At 40.8% G+C, this 24,560-nt stretch overlaps 2 protein-coding genes and 1 long non-coding RNA gene across 4 annotated transcripts in view; 2 read left to right on the top strand and 1 right to left on the bottom strand.

Moving 5' to 3' along the window:
• LOC139628256 (uncharacterized) overlaps window positions 1-11,081 on the top strand; it is a 23,167-nt gene extending 12,086 nt beyond the window's left edge. The window contains exons 2-3 of the long non-coding RNA XR_011692729.1: window positions 8,580-8,758; window positions 10,326-11,081. This is a non-coding gene — a long non-coding RNA (uncharacterized lncRNA). The remainder of the gene's footprint in view (window positions 1-8,579; window positions 8,759-10,325) is intronic.
• On the bottom strand, window positions 7,592-17,586 carry ccne1 (cyclin E1). The gene is made up of 12 exons (XM_071489753.1): window positions 16,987-17,586; window positions 16,389-16,440; window positions 16,059-16,146; window positions 15,572-15,634; window positions 15,210-15,376; window positions 13,969-14,104; window positions 11,751-11,897; window positions 11,525-11,620; window positions 11,079-11,213; window positions 9,994-10,105; window positions 9,738-9,895; window positions 7,592-8,776 (listed from the first exon to the last, which is right to left on the bottom strand). Exons 2-12 carry the CDS (start codon window positions 16,400-16,402, stop codon window positions 8,591-8,593), a joined length of 1,302 nt encoding a protein of 433 aa, XP_071345854.1. The 5' UTR covers window positions 16,403-16,440; window positions 16,987-17,586; the 3' UTR covers window positions 7,592-8,590.
• On the top strand, window positions 17,354-24,560 carry LOC139628253 (uncharacterized protein F13E9.13, mitochondrial). 2 transcript variants are annotated; one of them, XM_071489754.1, is made up of 7 exons: window positions 17,354-17,471; window positions 17,596-17,782; window positions 18,241-18,323; window positions 18,413-18,593; window positions 18,714-18,864; window positions 20,412-20,539; window positions 23,998-24,560. In XM_071489754.1, exons 2-7 carry the CDS (start codon window positions 17,620-17,622, stop codon window positions 24,186-24,188), a joined length of 897 nt encoding a protein of 298 aa, XP_071345855.1. In that variant the 5' UTR covers window positions 17,354-17,471; window positions 17,596-17,619; the 3' UTR covers window positions 24,189-24,560. The 2 variants fall into 2 exon arrangements, with proteins under 2 accessions (XP_071345855.1, XP_071345857.1); XM_071489756.1 differs by lacking the exons at window positions 17,354-17,471; window positions 17,596-17,782 and adding an exon at window positions 17,893-18,108.

The raw sequence follows: 24,560 nt of genomic DNA, 5'->3' as shown, positions 1-24,560 counted from the left end.
AGGGTTGAGCACAATGTAAGTAATGAGTCCTGCACTGTGAAAGAGGGCATTTCTCCACCAAGGTGTTCTCCAATCTGACTTAAATGTTTAGATTTTTTTACATGCTTTTGCTCCATGCTCCATGATGCATTCTGCACCCTGAAAGATAACAGCCAGGCCTGGGGCTCAGAGCCAATGACAGCAGTTGAGATCAAGACGCCAGGCCAAGGAGTAGGTGTGAGGCCAAGGAGCCAGTGACAGCTAGGGCTTTGGGCATAGAGCCAGTGCCACAGGTTGAGAAACAGAACTTTGTAAAGGTGCAAAAGCACAATTAAGGAAAAAACTATTGCACCAATTGGCACCCTAACAGGGGAAAAAGAATAACAATAATAAGACCAAGAAAACCATGTAGATTAGATTGGAGAAATACTTAAACCTTTCTCAGTTCAAATACTTAGCATGGGTGCTGGTTTTTTGGTTCCCCAATCAGCCAGGCCTTTCGCCCAGAACCAGGTTCAGTGACTGAGAATGAGATTCTGGGACGAGGAGCAGGTGTGAGGCCCTCCCAAGCACAAGCCACCAGGGCCAGTGCCAGGGTTGAAAACTACAACCCAGGCCAAGTAGGAGTAAGGCCCATCGAGGCCCAAGCAGCCAGGGCTGGGGTCAAGAAGCCAGTGAAAGGGGATGAGAAACGTCAAGTAACAAAGTGAAACTGTAACAGAGTGAAAGCACAATAAAAAAAGAAAAAACTAACTCAAAACCTAGGTCAGATTGGACAACACCTTGGGGGAAACATACGAGAGGCCCCTTCCAAGGTGCAAAAATTGTAACTTACATGGTCCTCAATCCTGACACTGGGCCCAGGCTGCTTTGCCCCAACCCTTCTTCCAATATTTGAGCATTGCTTAGTCCCACTAAAGGGATCTGGCCCACCAGACGAACATGTATACCCATATTTAAGCACCACTCCCTGTCTCTCTAAACAATGTATTAACAAACACATTTTCAACAGGTATTACACTAATAAGCAAAAATGAGAAGCTGTTTTGACATTACCTCAAAAAAAGACCTCCAAGATTGGGGAAAACAGTGAAGGGGAGAGGGGATACACAAGAGCCCCTCTTTTACTGTGCAGGATGCGTTACTTCCATGGTTCTCAACCCTGGTTGCCCTGGTTGTTCATGCCTGGGAGGGCCTCACTCTTGCTATTTGGACAAGGCTCTGGTTCTCATCAACTGGCACCTAAGCAATGTATTGAGGGGCAACTATTTAACAGGTACTGCACTAATTAGAGAAACTGAGATGTTCCTCTTATATCACATTTATGAGAGAGAGAAAAAATTAGACCTCAAGAAAACCTTGTAGGTTAGACTGGAGAATCAGTTTGATCTTTCTTTCAGTTAAAATACTTGGCCTAGGCTCTGCTTTTTGTTCTCCCTAGCAGTAAGGGCTGTGGCCCAGAGCCAGTGCCAGGGATTGAGAACCAAGGCCCAGGTCAAAGAGCAAGAATGTAGCCCTCCCAGCCCAGAATAGTCAGGCCTAGAACTCAGAGCCAGAGCCAGAAATTGAGATCAAGAGCCTAGAACAAGGAGCAGATGTGAGGCCAAGGAGCCAGTGACAGGGGTTGAGAAACAAAACCTGGGAAAAGACACAAAAGCTATGGCAATAATTAGCAAAAACAAGAAACTGTTTGATATTACCTTAAAAGGTGAAAAAAACAACAAGACCTCCAAAAAAAACTTTGTAGGTTAAATTGGAGAAATACTTTGGCTTTTCTCGGTCAAAATACTTTGGCTTTTCTTTGTCAAAATACTTGGCGTGGGCTCTGTTTTTTTGGGGGGGGGTTCTCAAAAAAAAAGCAGTTCTCAAGCAGTAAGGGCTGGGGTCCTGAGCCTGTGCCAGGGATTGAGAAGCAGAACTCAGGCTTAGGAGCAAGAGTGCAGCACCCAAACAACCACACCCATTGCCCGAAGCCAGTGCCAGTGGTTGAGAACCAGAGTTCAGGTGTGAGGCCCTTCAAAGTGCAAGCAGCCACGTTTGGGGGCATAGAGCCACTGCCAGGGGCGGAAAATTACAAAACTACAAGGAGAAGGCAAGAGGCCCTTCCAGGCCTGTGCAGCCAGTGCCAGGGATTGAGAACCAGAGATTAGGACATGAAGCAGGTGTATAGAGCCAGTACCAGGGGGAAATAAACAAATAACCTGGGACGATGCACAGTTTTAAAAAAAATACTCAAAACCTTTTAGGTCAGATTGGACAACACCTTGGGGGAAATACACATGAGAGGCCCTCTTTCAAGGACCAGGACACATTACTTAAATGGTTCTCAACCCTGGCAATGGCTCCAGGCTCCTCGCCCTGGGTGCTAGGGTCTAGGCTTTGCCCCAACCCTTCTTCCATTGTCTGAGCCTTGTGTGGTCCCACTCAAGGGACCTGGCACACCAGTCAAACAAACCTCCCTGGATCCCAATGTAACAGGCACATTTCCAACTGGTACTGCACTGATTATCAAAAACAAGACATCATGTTGACATTACCCAAAAAAAAGAGGGGGAAAAAAATTTTACGTCCAGAAAATCTTGTGGGTTAGAGTGGTGAATCACTTCTTTTTCATGGTTGAAACACTTGGTTTGGGCTCTGGTTTTATGTTCTCCCAAGTAGTACGGGTTGCAACCAGAAGCCAGTGCAGTCAGTGAGATCAAGAGCCCGGGACAAGGAGCAGGTGTGAGGCCAAGGAGCTAGCAACAGGGATAGAGAACCAGAACCCAGGCCAAAGGGCAAGAGTGCAGTCCTCCCAGGCCCGAACTACTAGGGTTGGAGGCAAGGAGCCAGTGACAGGCTGATGAAAATAATCTGGGAAAAGGAAGCAAATCACAAGAGAGATTCAACAAGAGAGGTCAAAGTATTTCTTCAATCTATCATACTAGGTTTTCTTGGAGGTCTTATAATTATTTCTATTTTTAGGGTATTGTCAAAACGGCTTCTCGTTTTTTGCTAATTGGTGTAACTATTTTTTTTATTGAGCTTTTGCTCCTTTTTCCAGGTTCTGTTTCTTAACCCCTGTTACTAACTCCTTGGCCTCACACCTGCTCCTTGTCCCGGGCTCTTAATCTCAACTACTAGCACTGGCTCCGAGCCCCAGGCCTGCCTGTTATCTTTCAAGGTACAGGATGCATCATTCCATAATATCAATAGGCAAATTTTTCATAATTGCTGCACAAATGAGGAAAAATAGCCAAACCAAACCGCCATCAAGTAAACTAAAGAAACCTCAAAAGATCTGATTGGGGATATCCTCGGGAATAAATACACATTAGGGGCCCCTTTTAAGGCGTAGGATGCATTACTCTCTATAATAGGTATTGACACGCAAATTTTGAATACTTCACTAGTGAGAAAAATGAGAAGCTGGCTCCTTCTTTCCAATCCTGGCTTCTCAGTCTTGGAAGGGCCTCTTTGCTTTTCCTTAGCCTGGGTTTTTAGTCTTAAACCCCTGCTTGCACTTTGGAGGGCCTCACACCTGCTCTTTGTCCCAGACTCTGATTCTAAACTACTGGCAGGGAATCCAGGGAGGGGTGTTTAAGTGTGGGTGTACATGTTCGACTAGTGAACCAGAGCCATGCCAAGGAACAAAAGTGAGACCCTCCAAGGCTCAAACAACCAGGCAATGGGCCTGGAGATATTTCCAGGGTTGAGAACCATCTAAGTAACACCTCAAATTTCTACCTTGAAAGAGGGTCTCTCGTGTATTTCCGCCCCGTCTTACCTAAAGGTTTTGAGTTTTTCCTCCCTCTGTTTCTCTATTCCTGTCACTGGCTCTAGGTCTAAGGGGCAAGATTGAGGCCCTCCCAAGCCTGAACAGCCAGACCTGAGGCACGGAGCCAGTGGCATTGGTTGAGAACTAGAGTCCGAGAAAAGGAGCAGGTGTGAGGGTTGGTGATAAAGAGCCAGTTACAGAGGTTGAATCATGGCTGTTTATTTTTCATCTTGGCATATGGACTGCTCTCATCTGCTGTTTTGTATGTATGTTTTGTTGTGCATTAAAGCTGAATATCCCCTCTGGATCAGTATGCAGTGAAGACTGAATTGCTCTTCCTGATCACACACTTTTGTGAAGCAGGTTTCTCCTTTACATCAGGCCCAAAAACAAGATTTTGCAATAGAATGAAAGTAGGAAATACTGCTCAATAGCACTGAAACTGCTTCTGGCGCGCCACGTTAAGCATGCATCATTAACGATGCATCCTTACCACAGTAGCCAGGGTTTGAATCCTGCCTGGACCCTGTGATGCACGTCATCACATCTCTGTCTCTCTCTCTCTCTCTTCCCCTCTCTCCTTTGAACCCAACCAGTCAAGACAGACGGCCGCCCACCCTGAGCCCGGTTCTGTTGGAGGTTTCTTCCTGTTAAAAGGGAGTTTTTCCTTCCCCCTGTCGCCAAGTGCTTGGTCTTTGTGGGAACTGTTGGGCTTTCTCTACAATTAAGTAAGGTCTCGACCCTGTAAAGTGCCTTGAGATAATGTATATTATGATTCGACGCTATACAAATAAAACTGAATTGAATTGAATCCCCTCACTCTCCAGCCTGGACTGTCTATCTGCACTAATTTCAGAGTTACTGTCTTGATGAAACACTTAAGGTTAAGGGTAGTGTAGCATAATTTAAGGCCTGAAGCTATTAGAATTATCAAAATTTGGCACCAGACAGACAATTAAGTCAATCGATAAAACTCATGGGTGCAGGTTAAGCCTTGCTTATTTGTGTAACCCAAGGCTACAAAATAAGTGAAGTGTAAAGAGATTTACCAGTTCTAAGTCTTATTCATAAGAAAGATGTTTCCAGTCAAATGTAGTTGTGGGCATTTGTTATTTCATTCCAACATTTAATCAAAATTCAGGACATTAGAAAACACTCTAATCTCTTAACAAAAATGTTCTTTCAACCTTTCCAATTACTTAAGTTCATTCACCTTCCACCAAATAAGGAAAACATTTCATTAGCACAAAAATGTATAATGTCCCATTACCTCCATAACTCGCTGTCTGTTAAACCAAAGTGAGATGTTTAAAATGTCACTGTTGTTGAAGGGGAGGGGTAAGTCAAAGATTTTTAAAGACGGCGATCAGCAGCATTAGGAGCCACAAGTGTCACCAACCTCAGTCAACTCTTATTCTCTTAAGTTCATAACCAGTCCCAAACAACATCACTGAGCAACATGGTAAAGAGTAATAATCAAACCCGCTCTTAGTGCTTGTCAGGCAGTCACTAGACTGATGCAGCTCAGGGATTCTCCACTAGGAAGCTTGCAATGACTCAATAAATACTGGAATCAAATTGCATTTAAACTTGCTTGATTTGTTGTGCCAGTCTTCCCTTAACTGTCTGTCTTGTCTCAAACACACTCCTTCACAGGTGTCAGCAATTACCACCCTCTCCTCTGCTGTGCCACATCCCCTCCCTCACAAGTGTCGTCAACTATCCTCCTCATCGTCTCCTTTGCTGTGCAGTAAAGAAACAGTCTGCTCTTCACATCCTCCTTCATACAGTCTGTGTCAAATAACATCTGACTGCATGAATTTTAGGTTGACGACTGGAGGGGAACATTGAAATCCTGTTTGGATATTAGTTTCGTTACCCAAAGAACTATATTTAATATTACCACCTTTATGGTCTGTAATGTTAAAAAAATCTGGGTGAAGTTTTAGACATAGAAGATGACTGATCAATAAATAATCATTTCTCATGTTTTGATTGGTACGTATCACAGCAACGGAGCTTCATTGATGATGGCTTTTTTAATTCATCACACACAGACACTGGGATTTACTTGACCAGACTAACACTGATTGCCTGCTTTAGAGCCAAAAACGCTTAAGTTTCCCATCCCAGGGTTAGATTCAGTTTTTGGTAAACCTGTGTTTTGGAACAGGTCCATGATACTGTTGGACTTTGTGAAATGTGTTTTATATGTATTTATATATGTATTTGTAGAATGTAATTGTTTATGTATATTTTCTAATTGTGTTTTTCAATGTTTTGCATCTCAGGGCATTGAGGGAGCAAATACAGTGATTCTAGGCTGTAACACCTTCACAATTTATCTTCCTGCATGTTTAGAGATGCTCTGTTACAGAACTGCAGACATAAGACTTAGACTCAGTTCAGACATTAGCAAAACTGAAATCTTGACAAATAATTTGGACTGCTGAGACAGTTGGAGGCTCAAGTTTTGAAAAGTGAAAATCTTAAAGCCATACCTAAAACATTTAAATGTTGCATGCATACACTGAAAGGACTTTTACTTCTGTTTAATCTGCACAGATACTGTATGATTCCTCCTCCATTTTTCCTCCTTAATTCAAAAGGGGATTTTGTGTCGAGTTTGTCTTTGTGTGCTTTGACAGTCTAAGGTCAGACCAGACAGATGTGTATCAACAAATTACATCTTGAAAAGAAAGTCAGTGTTAAGTTGCTGTCTTTGCTGTTCGCTCCTGACTTCAGGGACATCTGGAGCTCTGAAATACATGTGGAGTTGAGACTAAATCTTAAAAGCTTTCCTTATTGCACTTGTTTTGAATTCTAAGAGTAAGCACAAATTTCACTGAAGAAATTTTGCTGCTTTTCTGGCATTGTGCCCTTGTTGGACAGTCAACAATGAAGAAGAACATGACATGCAGCACAGCTGGAATCAAACCATGGACTTGGCTGTCATTTTGCAAATGCTGTAACCATCCTGCTGCATCACCAAGATTTTAGTATTTTGGGTTGGTTTGATTACCAGAAAGACTGTACAAAAACCTTGGTCTTAAGCTCTACACTACCAATCTGAGTAATGTAAGATTATGAGATGGACACATGGAGATATTTTAGCTATACAGTGAAAAAAGTACGACAGCAGAGACACTTCGTCTTATATCACCTGCCTGTGCCTCTCTAAAGTTTTGAAATTGAAGATTGTCTTCTTTTACGTCACAAACAATCTCTTTCACCTCCATTGTTGTGGTTTGTGTTTTTTTCCCTACACTTATTCCAAAACAGCTCACATGACATTTCATGCTGCATTCTGATTGGTTGGTTTGTAGATATCTTGTACCAGAATTCACACTGTGAGAACTTGGTCATTAATTTCTGACACTATGAGAATTTTGCCACCTGCTGTCAGCAAATCTCTGAATGAGCCTTTGGTGGCTGTGTCTCTTGGTGAGGGCAAGTAATCACCATTTTGGAGTAACAAGAGTTTTACCATGTTTTTCAACAGCCCAAAGCTGCACTGTAAAGGGTCTTTTACTTGGACTGGCTCTGAATGAGTTCAGTTATGCCCCATCATTAAAATATACACAACTGAGAGAAGCTGATCTTGTAATCTTTTTTTTTTTTTTCTGATCACATCTGATCTAGTTTCTGGTCTATGTGTGTTGCATGCTTCTCTTGCATCCACACTGACAGTGTCACACTGACATCTAGTGGAATAAAGCCTGTGTGCGTCTTTGAGTTCATAAGGAGTGTAGGAGAAGACAGTGACATATTAACTGCCATTTCAAAAATGCTCCTTACTGAAAAGCCATAAAACATCAAAGAGCCGTTAAATTTAAAAAGTCTTCAGAAACTGTCTTTGATGGAAAATATGTAGCAGCATTTTATTTTAAAAAGTCAAAATAGAAATCTTACATTTTGGTGGTGGGCAAACAAACTGCAGGTTGGGGTTTGAAAAAAAAATACAAAGTTAAATACAATCAAGTTTAGCTTCTGAAGCCTGGCTTTGTCACTTGTCCATTTATGTAGCCGAGCTACTGGTCCCCAAGTAAAACATGGCCATGTTTTGTCCAATAAAATGTAACCTAAAACAAGAGCAACACCCTATTTCATTTAAAAAAAAAACAAAAAAAAAAAAACACACAACACACACAACACACACACACACACACACACACACACGCTCAGTCACTCACACACTCACTCTTCCCCCTCCATCATGCAAAGCCCACTTTATAGCAGCACATAGAGCCAAACATGACCCTAGGAATAGTTTTTGGGCAAATGAGGCCACTAAGAATTTAAAAAAAAAAAAAAAAAACTCATCACTATTAAACACACACACGATCAAACACAGACTCCATAAACTCAATTTGGCCTCTGCATAGCAAATAAAGATGGCAACCATTAAATGTAGGTGTGACTGGTAATTAATGCGAGCTTGAGGGTGCAATGCTATTAAAAACAAAAGACAAAAATACTCTTGTTGGGCCATCCCATCCCTACTGGCCCTTAGCTTTGTTTTTACCCAAGCTGAAGGGATAATAGATACGATTCCTGTGGAACCATTTGTTCACCCATTGTCAGTACTCCCAATTAATCCAAAGTCAGTGTATGCACCCCCTGCAGGGACACTTAAAAGCATCTGGAGCCAAGTAAATCAGCACAAATTTTAAATGAGAAAAATACCATTTCCATCAGTGTTTCCCCACCAGAAATTCATCATACACGTGTACTGGTACTGCAGAGGAGTCACTGTTCAGAGGCAACAGGTCAGAGCTGTGTCTTTCTTACAGCTATATGGTAAAAATCTAATTAGGATTTGCTGTTGTCTTCTCCGTTTCAGTGGTTGCTTTGCTATTTTGGAGGGGGCCGCTGTGGAGATGCTGTGTGCATCCTGGGTATAATTTTTAGCACTGTGGTGTCCACTCGGCCCAGCTCGTCAGTTTTCTCACTGCTCAGAGGTGGAGTCAGGACGCCTGAGGGGACAGAGCAGTGGCCGTGACACTCCAATTCCACATCCTGGTAAGAGTACGCCTTGTCCTGTACATAGCAGAAATACACAGATTAACTCCGCTGTCACTAGAAAGCAGTGGAGCGTGAGGGTGGGGGGTAGGGGCAGTTTGTCTGTGTTTTCCTAAAATCAGAGTTTGAAGCATGTTTTTCAGCACATTGTTTTGTTACAAAGCAGTTGAGTGGACTCGCATTCTTTATGCAAAGCATACTGTGAAAATCTGAAGCTTGCAGTGTACAGATACTGATGACAGTCTTTTCAGTGTAGTTACAAACAGGTTCTGGCCACCGGATTAAACTTATTTGATTTATAATGTTGAATTTTCACTACAGGAGCAGCAGATATGGATTTCATACCTTTTCAGTAGCCTATTCAACACTTTTTAAAGAAAATATTGAGAGTTGAGTATTTTTACTTAACATAACTTTTGCAATCATCCCTGAAAATTCACACTGACATGCAGTGTGAATAGTGGGGCCTCATACACACAGGTGTGTGCCTTTCTAAACTACATCCAGTCAATTCACTTTGCCACAGGTGGACTCCAGACATGTTCTCAACACATCTCATAGATGATTCAAGCAAACAGGAAGCACCTGATCACAGGAGAGCCATAGTAAAGGGAATACTAAAAAAGAGATTTTAGGTTTTGATTTTTAATCACATATTTTCACTTAATGGTTATGGGTTATTGATTGTAGAGTATTGGCAAAAGTGGCAACTTTATCCATTTAAAATAAAATCTACAGCAGAAAGTGAAGGGAATACTTTCTGTAGATAGTTTATCTACAAGTCCTCAGCTGAAATGGTGGTTGTAGGTTAAAGTTGTATGTTAAATGGCCCCACACATTTCTGACCTCATTCCCTGAGATTACTGCAAAGTTAGGTTCAATTTGAAATCATTGTCATGGATCAAGATTTTCCAACTTTCTTCCTTCTTTTTAAACTTATTAAAACAGAGACATCGGTGTTGTCAAGACTTTCACTCACCAGCCATGTCAGATAAGGGACATGGGACTGGATGTTGTGCATGTCATCTGCAGGGATTCCTGGGAATGTTTTCATGGGCAGTCCACCAACCTCCCGCAGAGCCATGGCAAACGGCACCATCCACCTCACACACTCCTCTACCTCCAGCCACTTCAGAGCTGCAGGGACACAGGGATGAACAATTTGTTTCAATAAAAACTTTTGCTCAAGAGGAGTTTAAATAAGTGGAATTACGATGACTTTGTTTCATTTTTACCTGAAACGTTTTCCACCAGCTCCAGAGAGGAGAAGTGAAACAGGGCTGAAGCAGCAAGGATGCCGTTGGAAAACTCAAGGCAACGCACATCTAGCATACACAGGTCCAACAACTGGGGGGGGGGGGGGAGATGGTGATTAAAGATCAGAGCACACCTCAAAAGAAGTACTGCTTGTATAAAAAGAGACAGAGGATGATTTAAGATCAAATACTGTTGATAGTCCACAAAGTTTCAACAAGATGTTGGAAACGTGTGTTTGAGATTTTGCTCCATGTTGACATGATTGCATCACATCATTTATGCCAATCTGCTCTTCTACCACATCCCAAAGGTTTTCTACTGGCTTCAGGTCTGATGACTGAGGAGGGGGCCCATGCAAACGGTCCCCACACCATTACACCACCACCAGCAGCTGCCTGAACTGTTGACATGACAGTTTGAGACTATGGATTCACGCTGTTGACTCCAAACTCTGACCCTACCATCTGCTGCCTCAGCAGAAATCCAGATTCATCAGAACAGACTATGTTCTCTTCATCATGTTCTTGGCTGACAGGAGAGGAACCTGATGCTTTTCTGCTCACCACAGTTGTAAAGAGTGGTTATCTGAGTGACCACAGCCTTTCTGTCAGCTCCCACCAGCCTGACCATTCTCCTCTGACCTCTGTCATCAACGAGGTGTTTCTGTCCAGTTTTTGGATGTTTTGTTTTTCCACACCAATTTAAGTAAAAAGTCAAACCAGCTGGTCTGACACCAACAATCATGTCGCAGTCCAAGTCACTGAGATCCTGTTTTTTCCTCATTGGGATGTTTAATGTGAACATTAACTGAAGCTCCTGACCTGGATTTGCAGGATTTGATACACTGCGCCGCTGTCACATGATTGGCTGACTGATTAACTTCCTGAATAAGCAGGTGTACGGATGTTCTTAATAAAGTGTATTTTAAATGTGAGAGAAACAAACACTTCTGACAACTACTAATATGGTTTATCAAATGAAGCAGAACTGTGTAGATCTACTTCTACTAGCCTCTACTTCTGTACTTAAATAGCTAATGGATAAATCAATTCATCACACACACCTCTGCTATCTGTGTGAAGGTGGTCTGGGGGTATCTGGGGATGAGCAGGTCGTCTGTCTCTTTCAGGTAGGCCACCTGCATGTAAACATTGAGCCAGGAGATGGGAGTCTGTGGGCTGAGACTCCACTTCAGCTCCTGTGTTAGAGAAGAGAAAGAAAGAGCAGACGACTTGTAGTGTTAGAGAAGTAAAACATCAGAACTACTTACAGCTTCAATCTAAATAAACTCCAGGGTTGTGACAACAGAGCAACTTCCTGTATGACAGACATTTCTAAAATCATGTCATAAAACAAAGGGAGAGAACACCCTGTCTGCTGGTGACAGGTGAAAGGTAACTAAGGGCCACTCATTACAAGATCCATACTGTTTACAGACACTTGGACAGTTACAGACCAGTTCATACTAATGCGTCATGGATCAGTGAGTAACATCTGTGCGTTCTTTACCTTCATAATAATGATTTCCATACTGAGAATCTCATCTTCGGTGCAGGCTTCATCTGTAACATAGGCAAACTGGTGGACCTTGGGAGGATACATTTCCTGGGAGAAGCAAAAATACAACAGCATTTTAATAACCAATCGTACAAGCCAACATGTCATAAAATGATGCAGGATGAATGAAGGGGCAACTTTGATTCACCCTCTTCACAGCCAGTCAAACCCTTCTCACCTCGACTTTAGCAGCGATGAAGAGACAGGTAATGCCTATGAGCTGCAGCGTTGATTTGAAGACGTTTCTCTGTGTGGCCATGAAGCGGTCGAAGTAGTCCTGAGCGAGGTGGTATGTCTCCCTGTGCAGCTTGTACACCTCACTCACCTGAAAAACACGCACACAAACAGAGCATCGCTTCAGTGATGTGGCTCCCATGACTTCAGACCATATCCAAGTTCGTTTATGTGAGTGACAACCAGCATCAGGAAGTTCACAATAATGAAGGAATAGCATCTATTCATCAGGACAACCTTGTGTCATGATCAGTGTCATTCAGATTTTATATTCTTACTTAAAACATTTAAATGACAGTGACTGAATTTGGGTTTTTCAAATGCACGCAACCACACAAAAAGTTGTAGTAGTAGCTTAATATGTTTTAATTATTTATGTTGTCTTGTGATCAGATCTTACATGTCAGCAACTGCTGTAGAAGTCTTTTCTGTTCTTTTGTTTTTAACCTAAATTCCCTGATCTTTGCTTCCTGCTTGAGACCAGGTTTGAAGCCTGTTGTACTGTTTCATCACAGAAGGCGACTTCTGAAGCTGAAGGTGTTGGTCAGTGCAGGAATATAACAGATGAAAAAATGTACACTTGGAGGATTTTTTAACCAGAAAACTTCTGAAGAGCTTATTCCAAGTGACAAAGAAAAAGGATATTAGTGGTGCACAAATTTCAAGCAGAGCTGGATACAAAAGAGAGTGAACTGTTACAGCTGCTGGAGCACACCTGTAACGTTAAGGCTTGTTGCACCGTCCCGCTTTCTCAAAGTGCTCTCTGGTACAGACACTGTAACACAGAACTTTCTTTTAAATTGTTGGGGTTATTAAATGGATCTGAGTTTTTATAGAATATAAACAAGCTTATTTGGTTTCTTGTTGGGTTGAACTTGAAGTTGCTCTGTAGTACCTTCAGTCGTTTGTCTGATAAACACGTTATGGTTGTGAGATTCCTCAGTTGCCTTTACACTGTGTTCCATGTAGCTGTATTTCCGTAGCAACCTACAACATGAGATTTTGTTTTCTCTCTGTATGTCAGTAGTTTTATTTGCATCTAATTGAATCATCTGCACCCTCCTGGCATCTGGACTTGTGTGAGAAAACAGGTGATTTTAAAACCGTTATTTGATGTTTTCAGAAACTGTAAATGCTTAAAATGTATTTCTACATATAGATATCAAACTAATACAATTCTATATCAAGGTTCCTGTACCTTTAAACTGGTCTCAAGTCTAATATATTCAAGCTACAACATTACAGATAGACAAAAAGAACCGTCTCTGTGTTTAAATTTGAACGGTGCTGCACTGAAACAGATCTCAGATCTCACAGCTCTTATCACCATTATTCATAGCAATTTATCCTTTGGTATGAAGAGGAACCAAAATCAAAGGGCTAAAGCTGATAGGGTCTTTACTCAATGTGATTAGACCAAATCAGACTGGTTGATCTCCTTCAGACACAGGAGAACTCATAAGTCATCACAGCTCATTATTCACCTTCAGTTCAATGATGTTCAAAGTATTTTTTTCCAGTACCACAGAAGATACTGTTGAGTTTCACTTTACCTGTTTATGCCACAGGATGTTTACTGATAGTTATCCACATGACACGTTTGCAGTTACATTTTCTCAATAACCAGATCAAAGCAGACTTTGGCTACGTCACTAAGAGAGAGCTGAGTACTGGCTGTGTCCTACAGCGCAGTTTTCATTAGCAACAGTACTTTACCCTAAGATTTTTCTTTTAGTCATGAAACTTAATGATGTTCTGCACACTTCTGGGAGGGACCGAAACAGCAGGGCCAGCGAACGTCACAGAAATCACAGCACAGCTGTTATTTTTATGTTATGCATTTGTTGATTTTGTCAGACAACATCACAATTTTAAAAAAAGAAATTTCACCAGCAGAGCAGCAGCTTGGAAATGGCTTTCAATGCTGCTGGTAAATAGGCCTAGACGTAGTCCTGTAGACTCTATACTGTCTACAGCTGCTGTTAACTGGAAGCACAGGAGCCAATTAAATCATAATGTGCAAATCAGTAGATGGTTGTAAATACAGCCTGTACCCTGCCTCATGAATACAGCTAAAATTATCTAAATTAAGTCATTATGTGCATTGTTTACAGGCACGATGACACAAGTTGTTACAGTGCTCACTGAGACATTCTACAGACCTCCATGAGCCAGTCCAGCAGAATTGCCCTCATCTTGGGCTGAAGATGAGGATGCTTCTCCATCACGTGAACATCCCTGGTGTAGGTCTTATCCTTCTCCAACATGTTGCTCCACACCACATCCTTACTGGCCCAGCTGATCAACAAAACAGAGATGGACACAGTGGTTAAAGATTCAACTCTTGGCTGCACCTTATGTGATGCATCATGTACAAAGTTGGATAACTTGCATTTAAGCTCTGGTTTTCCCTGCACAGGTGCATAAATCAGAAAATACTGAGTTAACACGTTTCAGTCTAGTTCTATGTAGCTTTACACTCCTGTATCTTAGGCCGAGTTAGGGCGGTAGTGATTGAAGGTGGAAGAGAAAAACATTCACTATGCAGGTTAGAAAAAGTATGTGAACCCATGGCTAATGACATCAAAAGCTATCTGAAGTCAGATGTCAAACCTGGAGTCCAGTCAATGAAACCAGTTTGAAGGTGTGGGTTAGAGCTACTTTGACTTTAAAAAACATTTTGAGTTTGCTGTTCACAAGACACATCTACACACAATGTTTAGACTGAAACTAAGGTTTAATTCTCTGCATACCAACATTGGAACATCGTCCCAAACTTTAAGTACAGTGGAGGAAGCATCACGATTTTGGGCTTTGCTGCCTCTGAGCCTGGCCAGCTCAGCATCAGAGGGGAAAATGAATTCCCAAGTTTATCAAGGTCTCTTCCAGGATAATTTCAGAGTGGCTCCACCTGCAGTAGACGTTGGGTGATGAAGCAGGACAATGATCCGAAACATCAAGGTGAATCTACAACATAGCAACTGTAGACCATGAATATCCACCTGTTGAGGTGGCCCAGTCAGAGCCCAGACCCAGAATATGTCTCAGCTGAAGCAGTTCTGTAGTAAATATGTTCCAAACTTCCTCCTGACCAGTGTGCAGGTCTGATCAGCAGCTACTGGAAGAGCTAGTTTGAGGTTATTGCTCCCAAAGGAGGTTCAACCAGTTATTAAATCCAAGCGTTCACTCACTTTTTCCACCAGCACTTTGAATGTTTAATGCATGTGTTCAATAATGTTTACGTGATATTAGCTAAGGGACACTGTGTTTGTTCACATTTGTGACTTAGATGAAGATCAAGACACATTTTATAAACAATCAATACAGAAAACTGGGTCATTACAAAGGTTTCACGCACACCTTTTCCTGCCCCTGTAATTAACCACACAACAATGGTACTCACCACAGCGCAGGGAGTGGGGCACAATGCACGGGGGTCACAAATATGTTGTTAAAGTTATAGTGGGGGTAGCCTGCATTTATCAGGGCAACAGGTTGGTCCTCTTCCTGATCAGGCGTGGGAATCCACCTGTGTGGACTTTTGTAACCAGTACCAGGACTCCAGACAGGCTTCACAGGAAAAGGAGAGGGAGCATAAGAGATGACAAGGAAAATGTGAGGTGAAGGTTACAGTAAATTAACATGTTGTGGTGAGGCCAGCTCTACAATTAACATGAATGCAAACATTAAGGCCAGGAAGAGAACTAGAGGCACACCATGTAATCAGAGACAGTCATATATACACAGAGAGATAACCAGGCCTACCTCACAGTCACGCTGCTTCTTCCTTGTCATCTCTGCTACCTCCTCATCCAGATCCTGTAAATACTGAGGATGAAAAAAGATTTTCCATGTGATTCAGTTCAAATTGCACAAAGCTCATCCGATCAGATCCATTTCAGCACATGAGAGCTTATGAAAGGCAGAAACTGAATCCTGTACTGTGGTTGTTTCACTTTACAAGCACCAATAAAAAAATAAAATAAAATTTTTTTTTTTTTAAAGTATTAATATATGCAACTTGATAGCTTGATAGACAGACAGATACTTTATTAATCCCTGGAGGAAATTCAAAATACAATAACAGCTGTATTGATCAGTAACACTTCAGTGAAGCAGAGAACACACTTGTCCGTAATCATGAGCATAGTGTGTTATTCAGTTTTGGTTATTCAAGACCTACCAGCTACAGCTAAAATGGGGTTTATTATGTCAGTTAAAGGCCAGTCTACAAGCCTCTCAGACTACTCACAATGGCAACATCTGCCTTCCTCTTTCTCGGTCGTATTGTGTTTTCTTTGGGCGCCTCAGGAGGAACAGACTTCGGTTCTGTGTCTTCCCTGAAACATCATAAAAAACAAACACCTGGCTTTAAGTCTCCACAGTCAACACATCAGATTTTGACAAGATCAGATAAACATGCTAACATGCTCAGAACCAGCTCTCACAGCAACAAGCTAACTAGCCAACAGGCTAAAGCTCCATCAACTCAACTCTTCTTCTTCTGCGGCTTCTCCCCGTGTCGTCGCACACTTTGAGTGACACGCTTGACAGAACCGTGATTTAAACACATGAAACTCACCCTTTTCCTCTCATTATACTCTGAGGGGTTGGTGTCCGTTACCCGAGTAAACCTGTGAATGAGACATGTTTTTAAAGTTTTATTTTTGGGGGTTAAATAAACAACCACTCAGCCTTACTCCCAACCCCCACCCCAGACTCCCTCCTGCTGACAAAGCCCAAGTCAGCCTGGCGCGGGGAAATGAAAATGGTACGCGGTGTTATAAGTCGCCAAAAAGTACCACACACTGTACGTACATACACAACATTATCCGATGACTAACAACAGACACTATATTACCTGCTGAACGTTGTTGTTTTGTGTATTTTTAAGGGGACCTGGTAAATCTCCCCTGCTAACTTTGAACAGCTGGCTTGCCACATAATGGCCGAACGACCCCGGCTCAGCTGGGACGCCTATTTTCTCTATTCACCATTTAACAATAAAGGCAACAACATCGAGCAGACACACGACACTGAAGTGTGATCATCCACACAAACTTTGAATTCAATGTCCGGTTTGTTAACATTAAGGTTAAGCCTGCGTAGCTGCACAAGTTGCAACTGAAACTAGCTCAACGTAACAAACTTGATGCGATGATAAAGTTTCATCCACTCACCTCAAGACTCTGCCCTTGAAGTTCACTCTTATCCACGTCCAAAAAATAAATAAATAGGAATATTGAGTAAGTTCACCGCCTGCTGCTCAGACTCGGAGGAGCTCTTTGTGTGTCTGTGTACCCAGGCCGGGCTAGTTCCTCTGAGCTGGCGCCTTGCAGGGAGGAGTAGATTTAACTTGGCGCTAAATCTCCAACCTCACCGCCTCTTTATAGTCTAATCTCACCTCCATTAACCACAGTTTCACACCTGTCACGGATCGATAGCACGTATGTGTAATTTCTCGTGTCTATATTGTGCTAAAAATACAGAAAAATAAGTTTATAATTTAGCCGACAAACAGGAGGCGTGTGGTGACAGCTGAAGGGGCGGAGCTTCCAAAGAGGAAGTACCCGGGCACCGCATGGCTAGTCTGTCAGATGTAAACAAAACCGTACTTCTTCAGACTGAGCCTGAAGAGATCACAACACGACCCAAGTATCGTCGGGTAACTGAGCCTTTTTGTTGCTTCAAGTCCACACATAGTTGTCAGTGGCTGTCGCTCTCTATTATCTAGCAAAAAATAAACTATGCTAACTTGCGGATGCTTCTCCTTTTGCCCCCATTTCTAGCATGTCACCCCCCCCCCCGGATAAATGACCCTTGGCCAGTCACATGATCCCCATGCTAAAATGAAAAAACAAGATTCGCTCTTTGCTCCCTGTTTACTACACACAAACGCCAAGATGAAGTTTTTGGGCCTTTTTGGTCGCTTAAAATCCGTGGTTATTGGAATGGTTCATGTGAAAGCTTTACCAGGTAACGCGAGATTACACTAACCAATGCCCTCCTATGTTTGACTCTAAAGTTTTCAGTGGAGGAGGAAGTATTCTCTAACACCATGTACTCCATTACAACTGTGCTGCGATGAAAATGTCGCTTAAAAATGTACTTAAAATAGCTACTCAGTGCAGGAAATGGCCTCATTTTGAATGGTATAATGTTGTAGATTGCGGTATTATAGTAGATTATAATTGCCTACGCATTCATTTGTAAGGAGTATTTTTCTGTCGCAGTTGTCTCTGGACTGTAGTGGAGTAAAAGTGTAAAGTGGGATGAAGTGGAAATACTCAAGAAATGCAAAAGTACTTCAAATTTATTCTTAAGTACAATACTTGAAAAGCAGTAGTTAGGTAGACATTACGCTGCTGGAAATTTGGGAGCTGTACTTTGTGATATCTTATACTGTATGTAACCAAGTTCCTTGTTTATCTCAGGTACACCCCTTGGTTGTATGAAAATGTCCCAAATAATTGAAGAGGCATGCAAGGAGGCATCAGTCTACCGTGATGCAGGGATTGTAAGCTGTTGCACATTGTGTGAATTCCTTCCATATCTGAAGTTTTACCAGTCAAGCCAGTAACCTTTTCTTGTAAACCGCTTTCTCAGGATGGTGTGATCATTGAGAACATGCATGATATTCCTTACTCGTTCTCTGTGGGCCCGGAGGTGTGTGCCTGTATGACTGCAGTGTGTGCCGCTGTGAGAGGCATCTGTCCAGCCCTGCCACTCGGAGTACAGATACTATCTTCTGCGAACCAGCAGGCACTGGCTGTAGCTCTGGCTTCAGGTTCAGACTTTACATCAGTTCATTTATTATAATTATGCTGTATATGAAGCTGTAGTCGTCAAAAATCTGTATTTGATCCTGTGGCTCCCACAGCATTATAATGTTACTGTATGGTGACAGGTCTGGATTTCATCAGGGCTGAGGGTTTTGTCTTTTCTCACGTGGCTGATGAGGGCCTCCTGAATGCCTGTGCCGGAGACTTACTGAGATATCGCAGACAGATTGGAGCTGAGCATGTGCAGATCTTTACTGACATAAAAAAGAAGCACAGGTGAGATCACCGTCACTACAGTTCGAATAGAAAGTAGAACCAGATCCCCCACTGATACGCAGAAAATATCCAAAAGCATATTTGACACTTTAACATGTTCACTTAAAAATATGTTTTCTCTGATGATCCTGACATAATTACCAATGGCAGGACTAACTACTGATCCAGTCCCTTACTGCTACTAAATGAAGATCCAAAAAAATATCAGTTAGGAAGATTTAAGGTCTTTTTAGTTTGCTTGACCTTGGCTGCTGATTGCATCTGTTTCACCAAATTTAAACTTGTAGTTGAAAAAAATCACATCCGTTTTTATCAAACAGCTGAAGGTGAAGCTTTGTTTTTAAATTAGAGATTAAAGTAAAAATCCTTCACTTGTACTGTCGCTCACAAACGTAAAAATAAAACCTATTTACCAAATTTCTTTTGACTCAAAAGATTTTCAGGGGAGACCTGACAGCCAAATAGTTAAGTTGCTTACTTTATAACAACAGTGTCCCGGGGTTGATTCCAGTGGGCAACCTTTGATGCTGTCATGCCGCTCTTTCTCCCTCTTTATGCCCTCAGTTCCTGTCTGTCTCTTTACTGTCCAATGAAAATATAACCAAAAAAAATCAAAAAAATTTAAAAGAGATCTCTCAACATGTTGGATGACTGCTGTACAGAGATGAGCACTCACCTCCTAAAACATGTTTTGGAATAAATGTACAATGTAAATGTTATCTGAGGCAGAAATATGTATAATTCAGTGTTAGGTTTTAGCCTCTTATGTATAACTGCTGCTTTCTTGTAAAGTATTATCCAAACATACTTTTCATTATGCATCTGTCTTTTTGGAATTCTCAGGAATGCAAATGATAATAAAACAGACATTAATTTTGTTAGCAGTTACTTTCAATGCATCCTTATTGTCTGCAAATGTCAGCATTATAGTAAATCCCCCTCATTATTATACAGTATGTTTTATTTGAAGTACAGCTGAATTTTATCCTGCAGGAGTTTGGTTTTCTTTTTGTTTTCATCTCAGCCCCTTCATTATTTTACCTCTGCTTATATACAGTGTCCATATGTTACAAATATATAAGACTTCACATGTTAATAGCTAATGAAATATGAAGGATTTCACACATGTAAAATTAGCTGAGTAAAAATTAAAAACAGATTGCAGGATAACATATAACTCATTAAAATGTAAGAATGAACAATGCAGCTGTTGTACTGTAGAATAAATCCTGGGCTCTTTATTCCTGCATCTGCTGAATCATGTGATCGCTTGAGAGCTACCCATAAAGTTTACTTCTATAAGAGAGATGCTTGATAAATGTCTTATTCATTACTTATAGTGAAAGAAATGGTTCTTTAGAGTGTCTTTAAGTTTAGTTTAGTAAAGTTTAGTAACTTTTGTCTAATAACCAAGTTATTCCCAGGTCCCAGTTTAAAGTCAGTTTCACTATATTCTAATTTTAGTTCATTGGATTCATCCCACTGTCCATAGTCAGTCTCAGTTTTAACCCCATTATTGTGTGTGCACTGGGTGTGTGTTTTCCCAGCTCCCACGCCCTGACATCTGACGTGAGCATTGAAGAGACAGCACGTGCTGCAGAGTTCTTCCTCTCAGATGGACTCGTCATCACAGGAGCGGCCACCGGTGTGGAGGCTGACCTGAGGGAGCTCAGAGGTACTGCCACAAAAACTCCACCCTTCACACAACCAGGAGCCTCATGTCGTTGTAATGAATGATAGCACTGAGCATTGAAAGCATTGTTTGACACTTTGGTTTTGGATAGCACTATCGGGCTACAGCTGTTATCTTTCAATATTGATTCAACTGATTTTTTAATCATCATTATTGTATAAAATGTGAACAAAACAAGTAACTCCCCAGATTTTAATTGAAACTGTCCAGCAGAGGGCACCCTCACCTGCAGTCATAATTGATAACCAACGAAAGCTCCGGTGTCCCCAGTCAGTCAGGACAGTGCACATTCAGACCAGGGAGCGGCAGTCACCCAATATGGCACCCAGTGGAAGTTTGGGTGCACTGTGGCTTAGTTTAGGAATGCTGGATATCCACTCCCACTCAGTCTCTCTGAAACACTCACACCATATACAGTAAAGTACACAAAGTAATATGAAGTCTGAACTACAGTGGGAGGGAAAGGTTTGTCAAGTAAATGCTGACTCACTGGTGGTGCTGGTGATCAGCTGCCTCATGAACACTGAACAGTAGCCTGTACACATCACTCACTCTATGTCCCTTGTAGAATTGACTGGATTGGACTCACTTCCAGTGGATTGTGCTGGACAGTTATTCTGTTCTACAGACATGCAGAAACACACACAGTGAGAGTAACATTAATAATGACACCAATGAATCATGCTTCAGTAGTTTCAGCATTAATGATGACTGGATGTAAGGCAAACCCAGTGGTGGGAAGACACAGAATACAGCATTTACACAAATAGTCTCAGTACATTTAGTCGGTCACTGTGCTTAAGGCTACTATCGTACATGCTAACTCACTGTCACAGCTTATCGAAACCCTCGAATACAACAGAGTTACCTTTAATGTTGTCAGTGACATCCATGCTTTTTTTACCGTGACAAGTCAAAATGTTCTCACTGAAAAAGGCTGATTAACCATGAAAAAATGATGTCATATGATGTGTAATGGGAAAGGTGTTGCTTATAGTAACAAACCCACTGAGAGTTATCACTCCATCTGGCAGTTCCCCTCAGCCCCACTGAGCTTTTTAGCCTCTTTCAGCTCATTGTTTTGGTTTTACAGCCCACAACTTAAGTGTTTTGGGTCATGATGTAATAGGTATATGTACATATATTGAATTTCCATATATGGAATGTACATATTTACATGTAAGATAAAAATACATATGTAAATATGATATATGAAACTTGAAATTGTAACAATTTCACATATTATCATATATGTCTAACTTGAACTTATATGTCTAACAAATACAAATATGTACATAAATATATATCCATCCCAAAGCCTGTCAATATATGTTGATATTATACACAGTAGGGTTCTAGAAAAACATATAGAAGCCTGTAGAATTTTATATGTATGTTGTTGTAATCATACATGGTCTCAACATGTTATACTATATAATAATTATAGATTATATAATTTTATTTATATATATATATATATATATATATATATATATATATATATATATATATATAATATATAAGAATTATAATTATATAAGAAACTTTATCAGGTGATAATATGTCAGTCGTATTTACAGCTTGTTTTACTGCCCCATGGACAGAAATGCAGGATCAAATTAACTTTTAAGCTAAATTAGCTGCTTCAAAAAAATTCTTAAGAAGTTAATGTCACATTCTGGTTAAAAATAGAAACTATGAATGTGTTCAGGATTACTCATAATTTTATATGTGTCCTGGAGCGTGGCCCATGTCAAACCCGGTGTTATATTTGTATCAGTCTCAGCAGGCAGCTGTTTTCAGCTGTGACAAACCAACTGTACACCACCTGCCCACTACCAAACAGCAAACAGACACATTTAGCTGGTGAACATAGTGGAGCGTTTAACATCTGAAGAACCCGATATTATTCTCAGACGGTAGTGGAGATCAAAGCAGAGCTAAAGAGACAGCAAGTGTTGGACTTACAGAAACATGACTCCAGATGAATGATGATGTTTCTCCTCATCTGCTGGATGTAAATAAAGACCAACAAATTAACCTTATAAGATGAATAATATGTCTTTACAGCTTGTAATTTTTCAAAAAAATATATTACTAGTTTACATACAACACATATGATACTATGATACTATGATACATTTTCTGTCCAATACGTCCATACCTTTACTTAATTAAGATTTTCAATACAGGGCTAGTAGTAATTAAGTTGTTTGTTTTGTGTTTTTAATTGTGGTATTGCTGCTTGCACTTACCTGAATAAATCTTTCACCACTGTAAATTACTTGCTACTCCACTACTTTTATTTGACAGCTACAAATACTTAGGAAAATCACATTTTATATGCAAAACATACAGTTGTTTGTTTGTTATGTTAGTGTTTTATTTTTTTCACCATACAGACAGTTTATATTTTTGTGTAACTTCATTTTGTTTCTTTGGTTTTTTTTTATATATAATTGCTGTTTTTGTTATGTTTCTCTTTTACACATTTTGCAACCTTGTTAAAAAAGTGCTATGTAAATAAAGTTTATTATTATTGTACGTTTAAAAAATATGATGCAGTATATATAATCATTAAAATTAGCATTACGTAACATTAAAATATGCCAATAATATAACACTCCAAAAGGGGTCAAGTTATATAATAAAGTACCTGCACTTTTAACACTTGGTAGTACTTTTTGATTTAAAGATTGATTTTTATTTGTAATACAGTATTTTTACATTGTGGTGATCCACCATAATTTCAATACTTCTCCCATCACTGGCTTAATCTGTGGCCAAGGGTCAGTGGGTCTGAAATCTGGACCAGGTCCCTCGCATAGCAACACCAGGGCTGTTATTTTAAGAAGTTTCCAACACGACACACACGACTGTAAACACTCTGAGCCTAACAGGCACACAGCCTTGGTTTCCAACCAACACACAACTGTGTCGACACACATAAGAACAAACACAAACACTTATCCCCCATCTCTGTCTCTCTCCCACACACGTGCACTCTCTCTCTTGTCAACACAACATGCAGCCACTGGTTGTAGCTCACATGCCAGTGTGGAGGTTAGCTTCTGCTGTGTTCAAAGATCACTGGGTGTATCACAGCCGTCTCTCACAAGGAGACATTAACATTCACACTCTTAAACAGGTGCAGATTTGAAAAGAGCCTTCTGCATTGACATAAACATATCTTAATTATAAAGCAATTTTGATTGTAACTCTTTGTTGTGATTTTGTTAGATTTAAAATGCATTCATGTACATTAGCTGCTGAGAAGTGGATAGGAAATTAAGTTTTTGTTTGCCTTAAAGACTTCATGTTCCTGAAATTCCCTGAAACATACATAGTTATTATATATTATTTCATTTTTCATTTTAAAATGTCATATGCATTATTCATCTATTTTTAAAACCTGTTTTTTTGTTTCTTTGCATCTGCAGGGGTTTCCCAGTCTGTGAGAATCCCAGTGCTGATAGGTTCTGGAGTGACGTACGACAACGTTGAACATTACCTTGATGCAACTGGAATGATTATTGGTTCTCATTTCAAGGAGGGCGGCCACTGGGCAAATGCAGTTGACCCAGAAAAGGTGAAGAGGTTCGTGGGAAAGATACATGACCTTCGAAAATGAAAGGAAAGGTTCTCAGTCATCACTGTAGTGTCTTAAACAAGTTTCATCCTGTTGTCGGGGTATCTGCAGGCCTTGAAGTCTTAAAAAAGCATTTACTTAAAGGTCCCATATTGTATAAAGGAAGATGTCCATGTGTTTCTGATTATAAAGCAGCTCTTGGTTCTGTATTAATACTGTGAAAATATCAAAGCCTCAGTCCACAGAGAAATGCACACAGCCTGTATTCAGAAACTGAGCCTTAAAACCAGCCATCAGGACTTCTGCAACTTTTTGATGTCACAACAAAGCAGCCACTGCTCTCAGCCACGCCCCAAGTCCCGCCCACCCGGACCCACCATCCAACCTTGCAGGATTTGGTTTCTCTGAGTGTTT

Source organism: Trachinotus anak, unplaced genomic scaffold (genome assembly GCF_046630095.1).
Source record: "Trachinotus anak isolate AG129_WGS33_773 ecotype Australia unplaced genomic scaffold, CSIRO_AGI_Tana_v1 ptg000011l, whole genome shotgun sequence".
Lineage (NCBI taxonomy): Eukaryota > Metazoa > Chordata > Actinopteri > Carangiformes > Carangidae > Trachinotus > Trachinotus anak.
Note: the sequence above shows the minus strand (reverse complement) of the source record. Positions and strands in the feature narration are given on the sequence as shown.

Excerpts from the sequence above, each read along its gene's own strand:
- ccne1 (XM_071489753.1), bottom strand. Across the intron at positions 11,621-11,750 it reads TCATCGCTGCTAAAGTCGAG|GAAATGTATCCTCCCAAGGT; the intron begins GTGAGAAGGGTT and ends TGCTTCTCCCAG. Across the intron at positions 11,214-11,524 it reads TGGAAATCATTATTATGAAG|GAGCTGAAGTGGAGTCTCAG; the intron begins GTAAAGAACGCA and ends TCTCTAACACAG.
- LOC139628253 (XM_071489754.1), top strand. The coding sequence starts at position 17,620 with ATGACCCTTGGCCAGTCACATGATCCCCATGCTAAAATGAAAAAACAA. Across the intron at positions 18,324-18,412 it reads TCTACCGTGATGCAGGGATT|GATGGTGTGATCATTGAGAA; the intron begins GTAAGCTGTTGC and ends CCGCTTTCTCAG. Across the intron at positions 18,594-18,713 it reads GGCTGTAGCTCTGGCTTCAG|GTCTGGATTTCATCAGGGCT; the intron begins GTTCAGACTTTA and ends GTATGGTGACAG.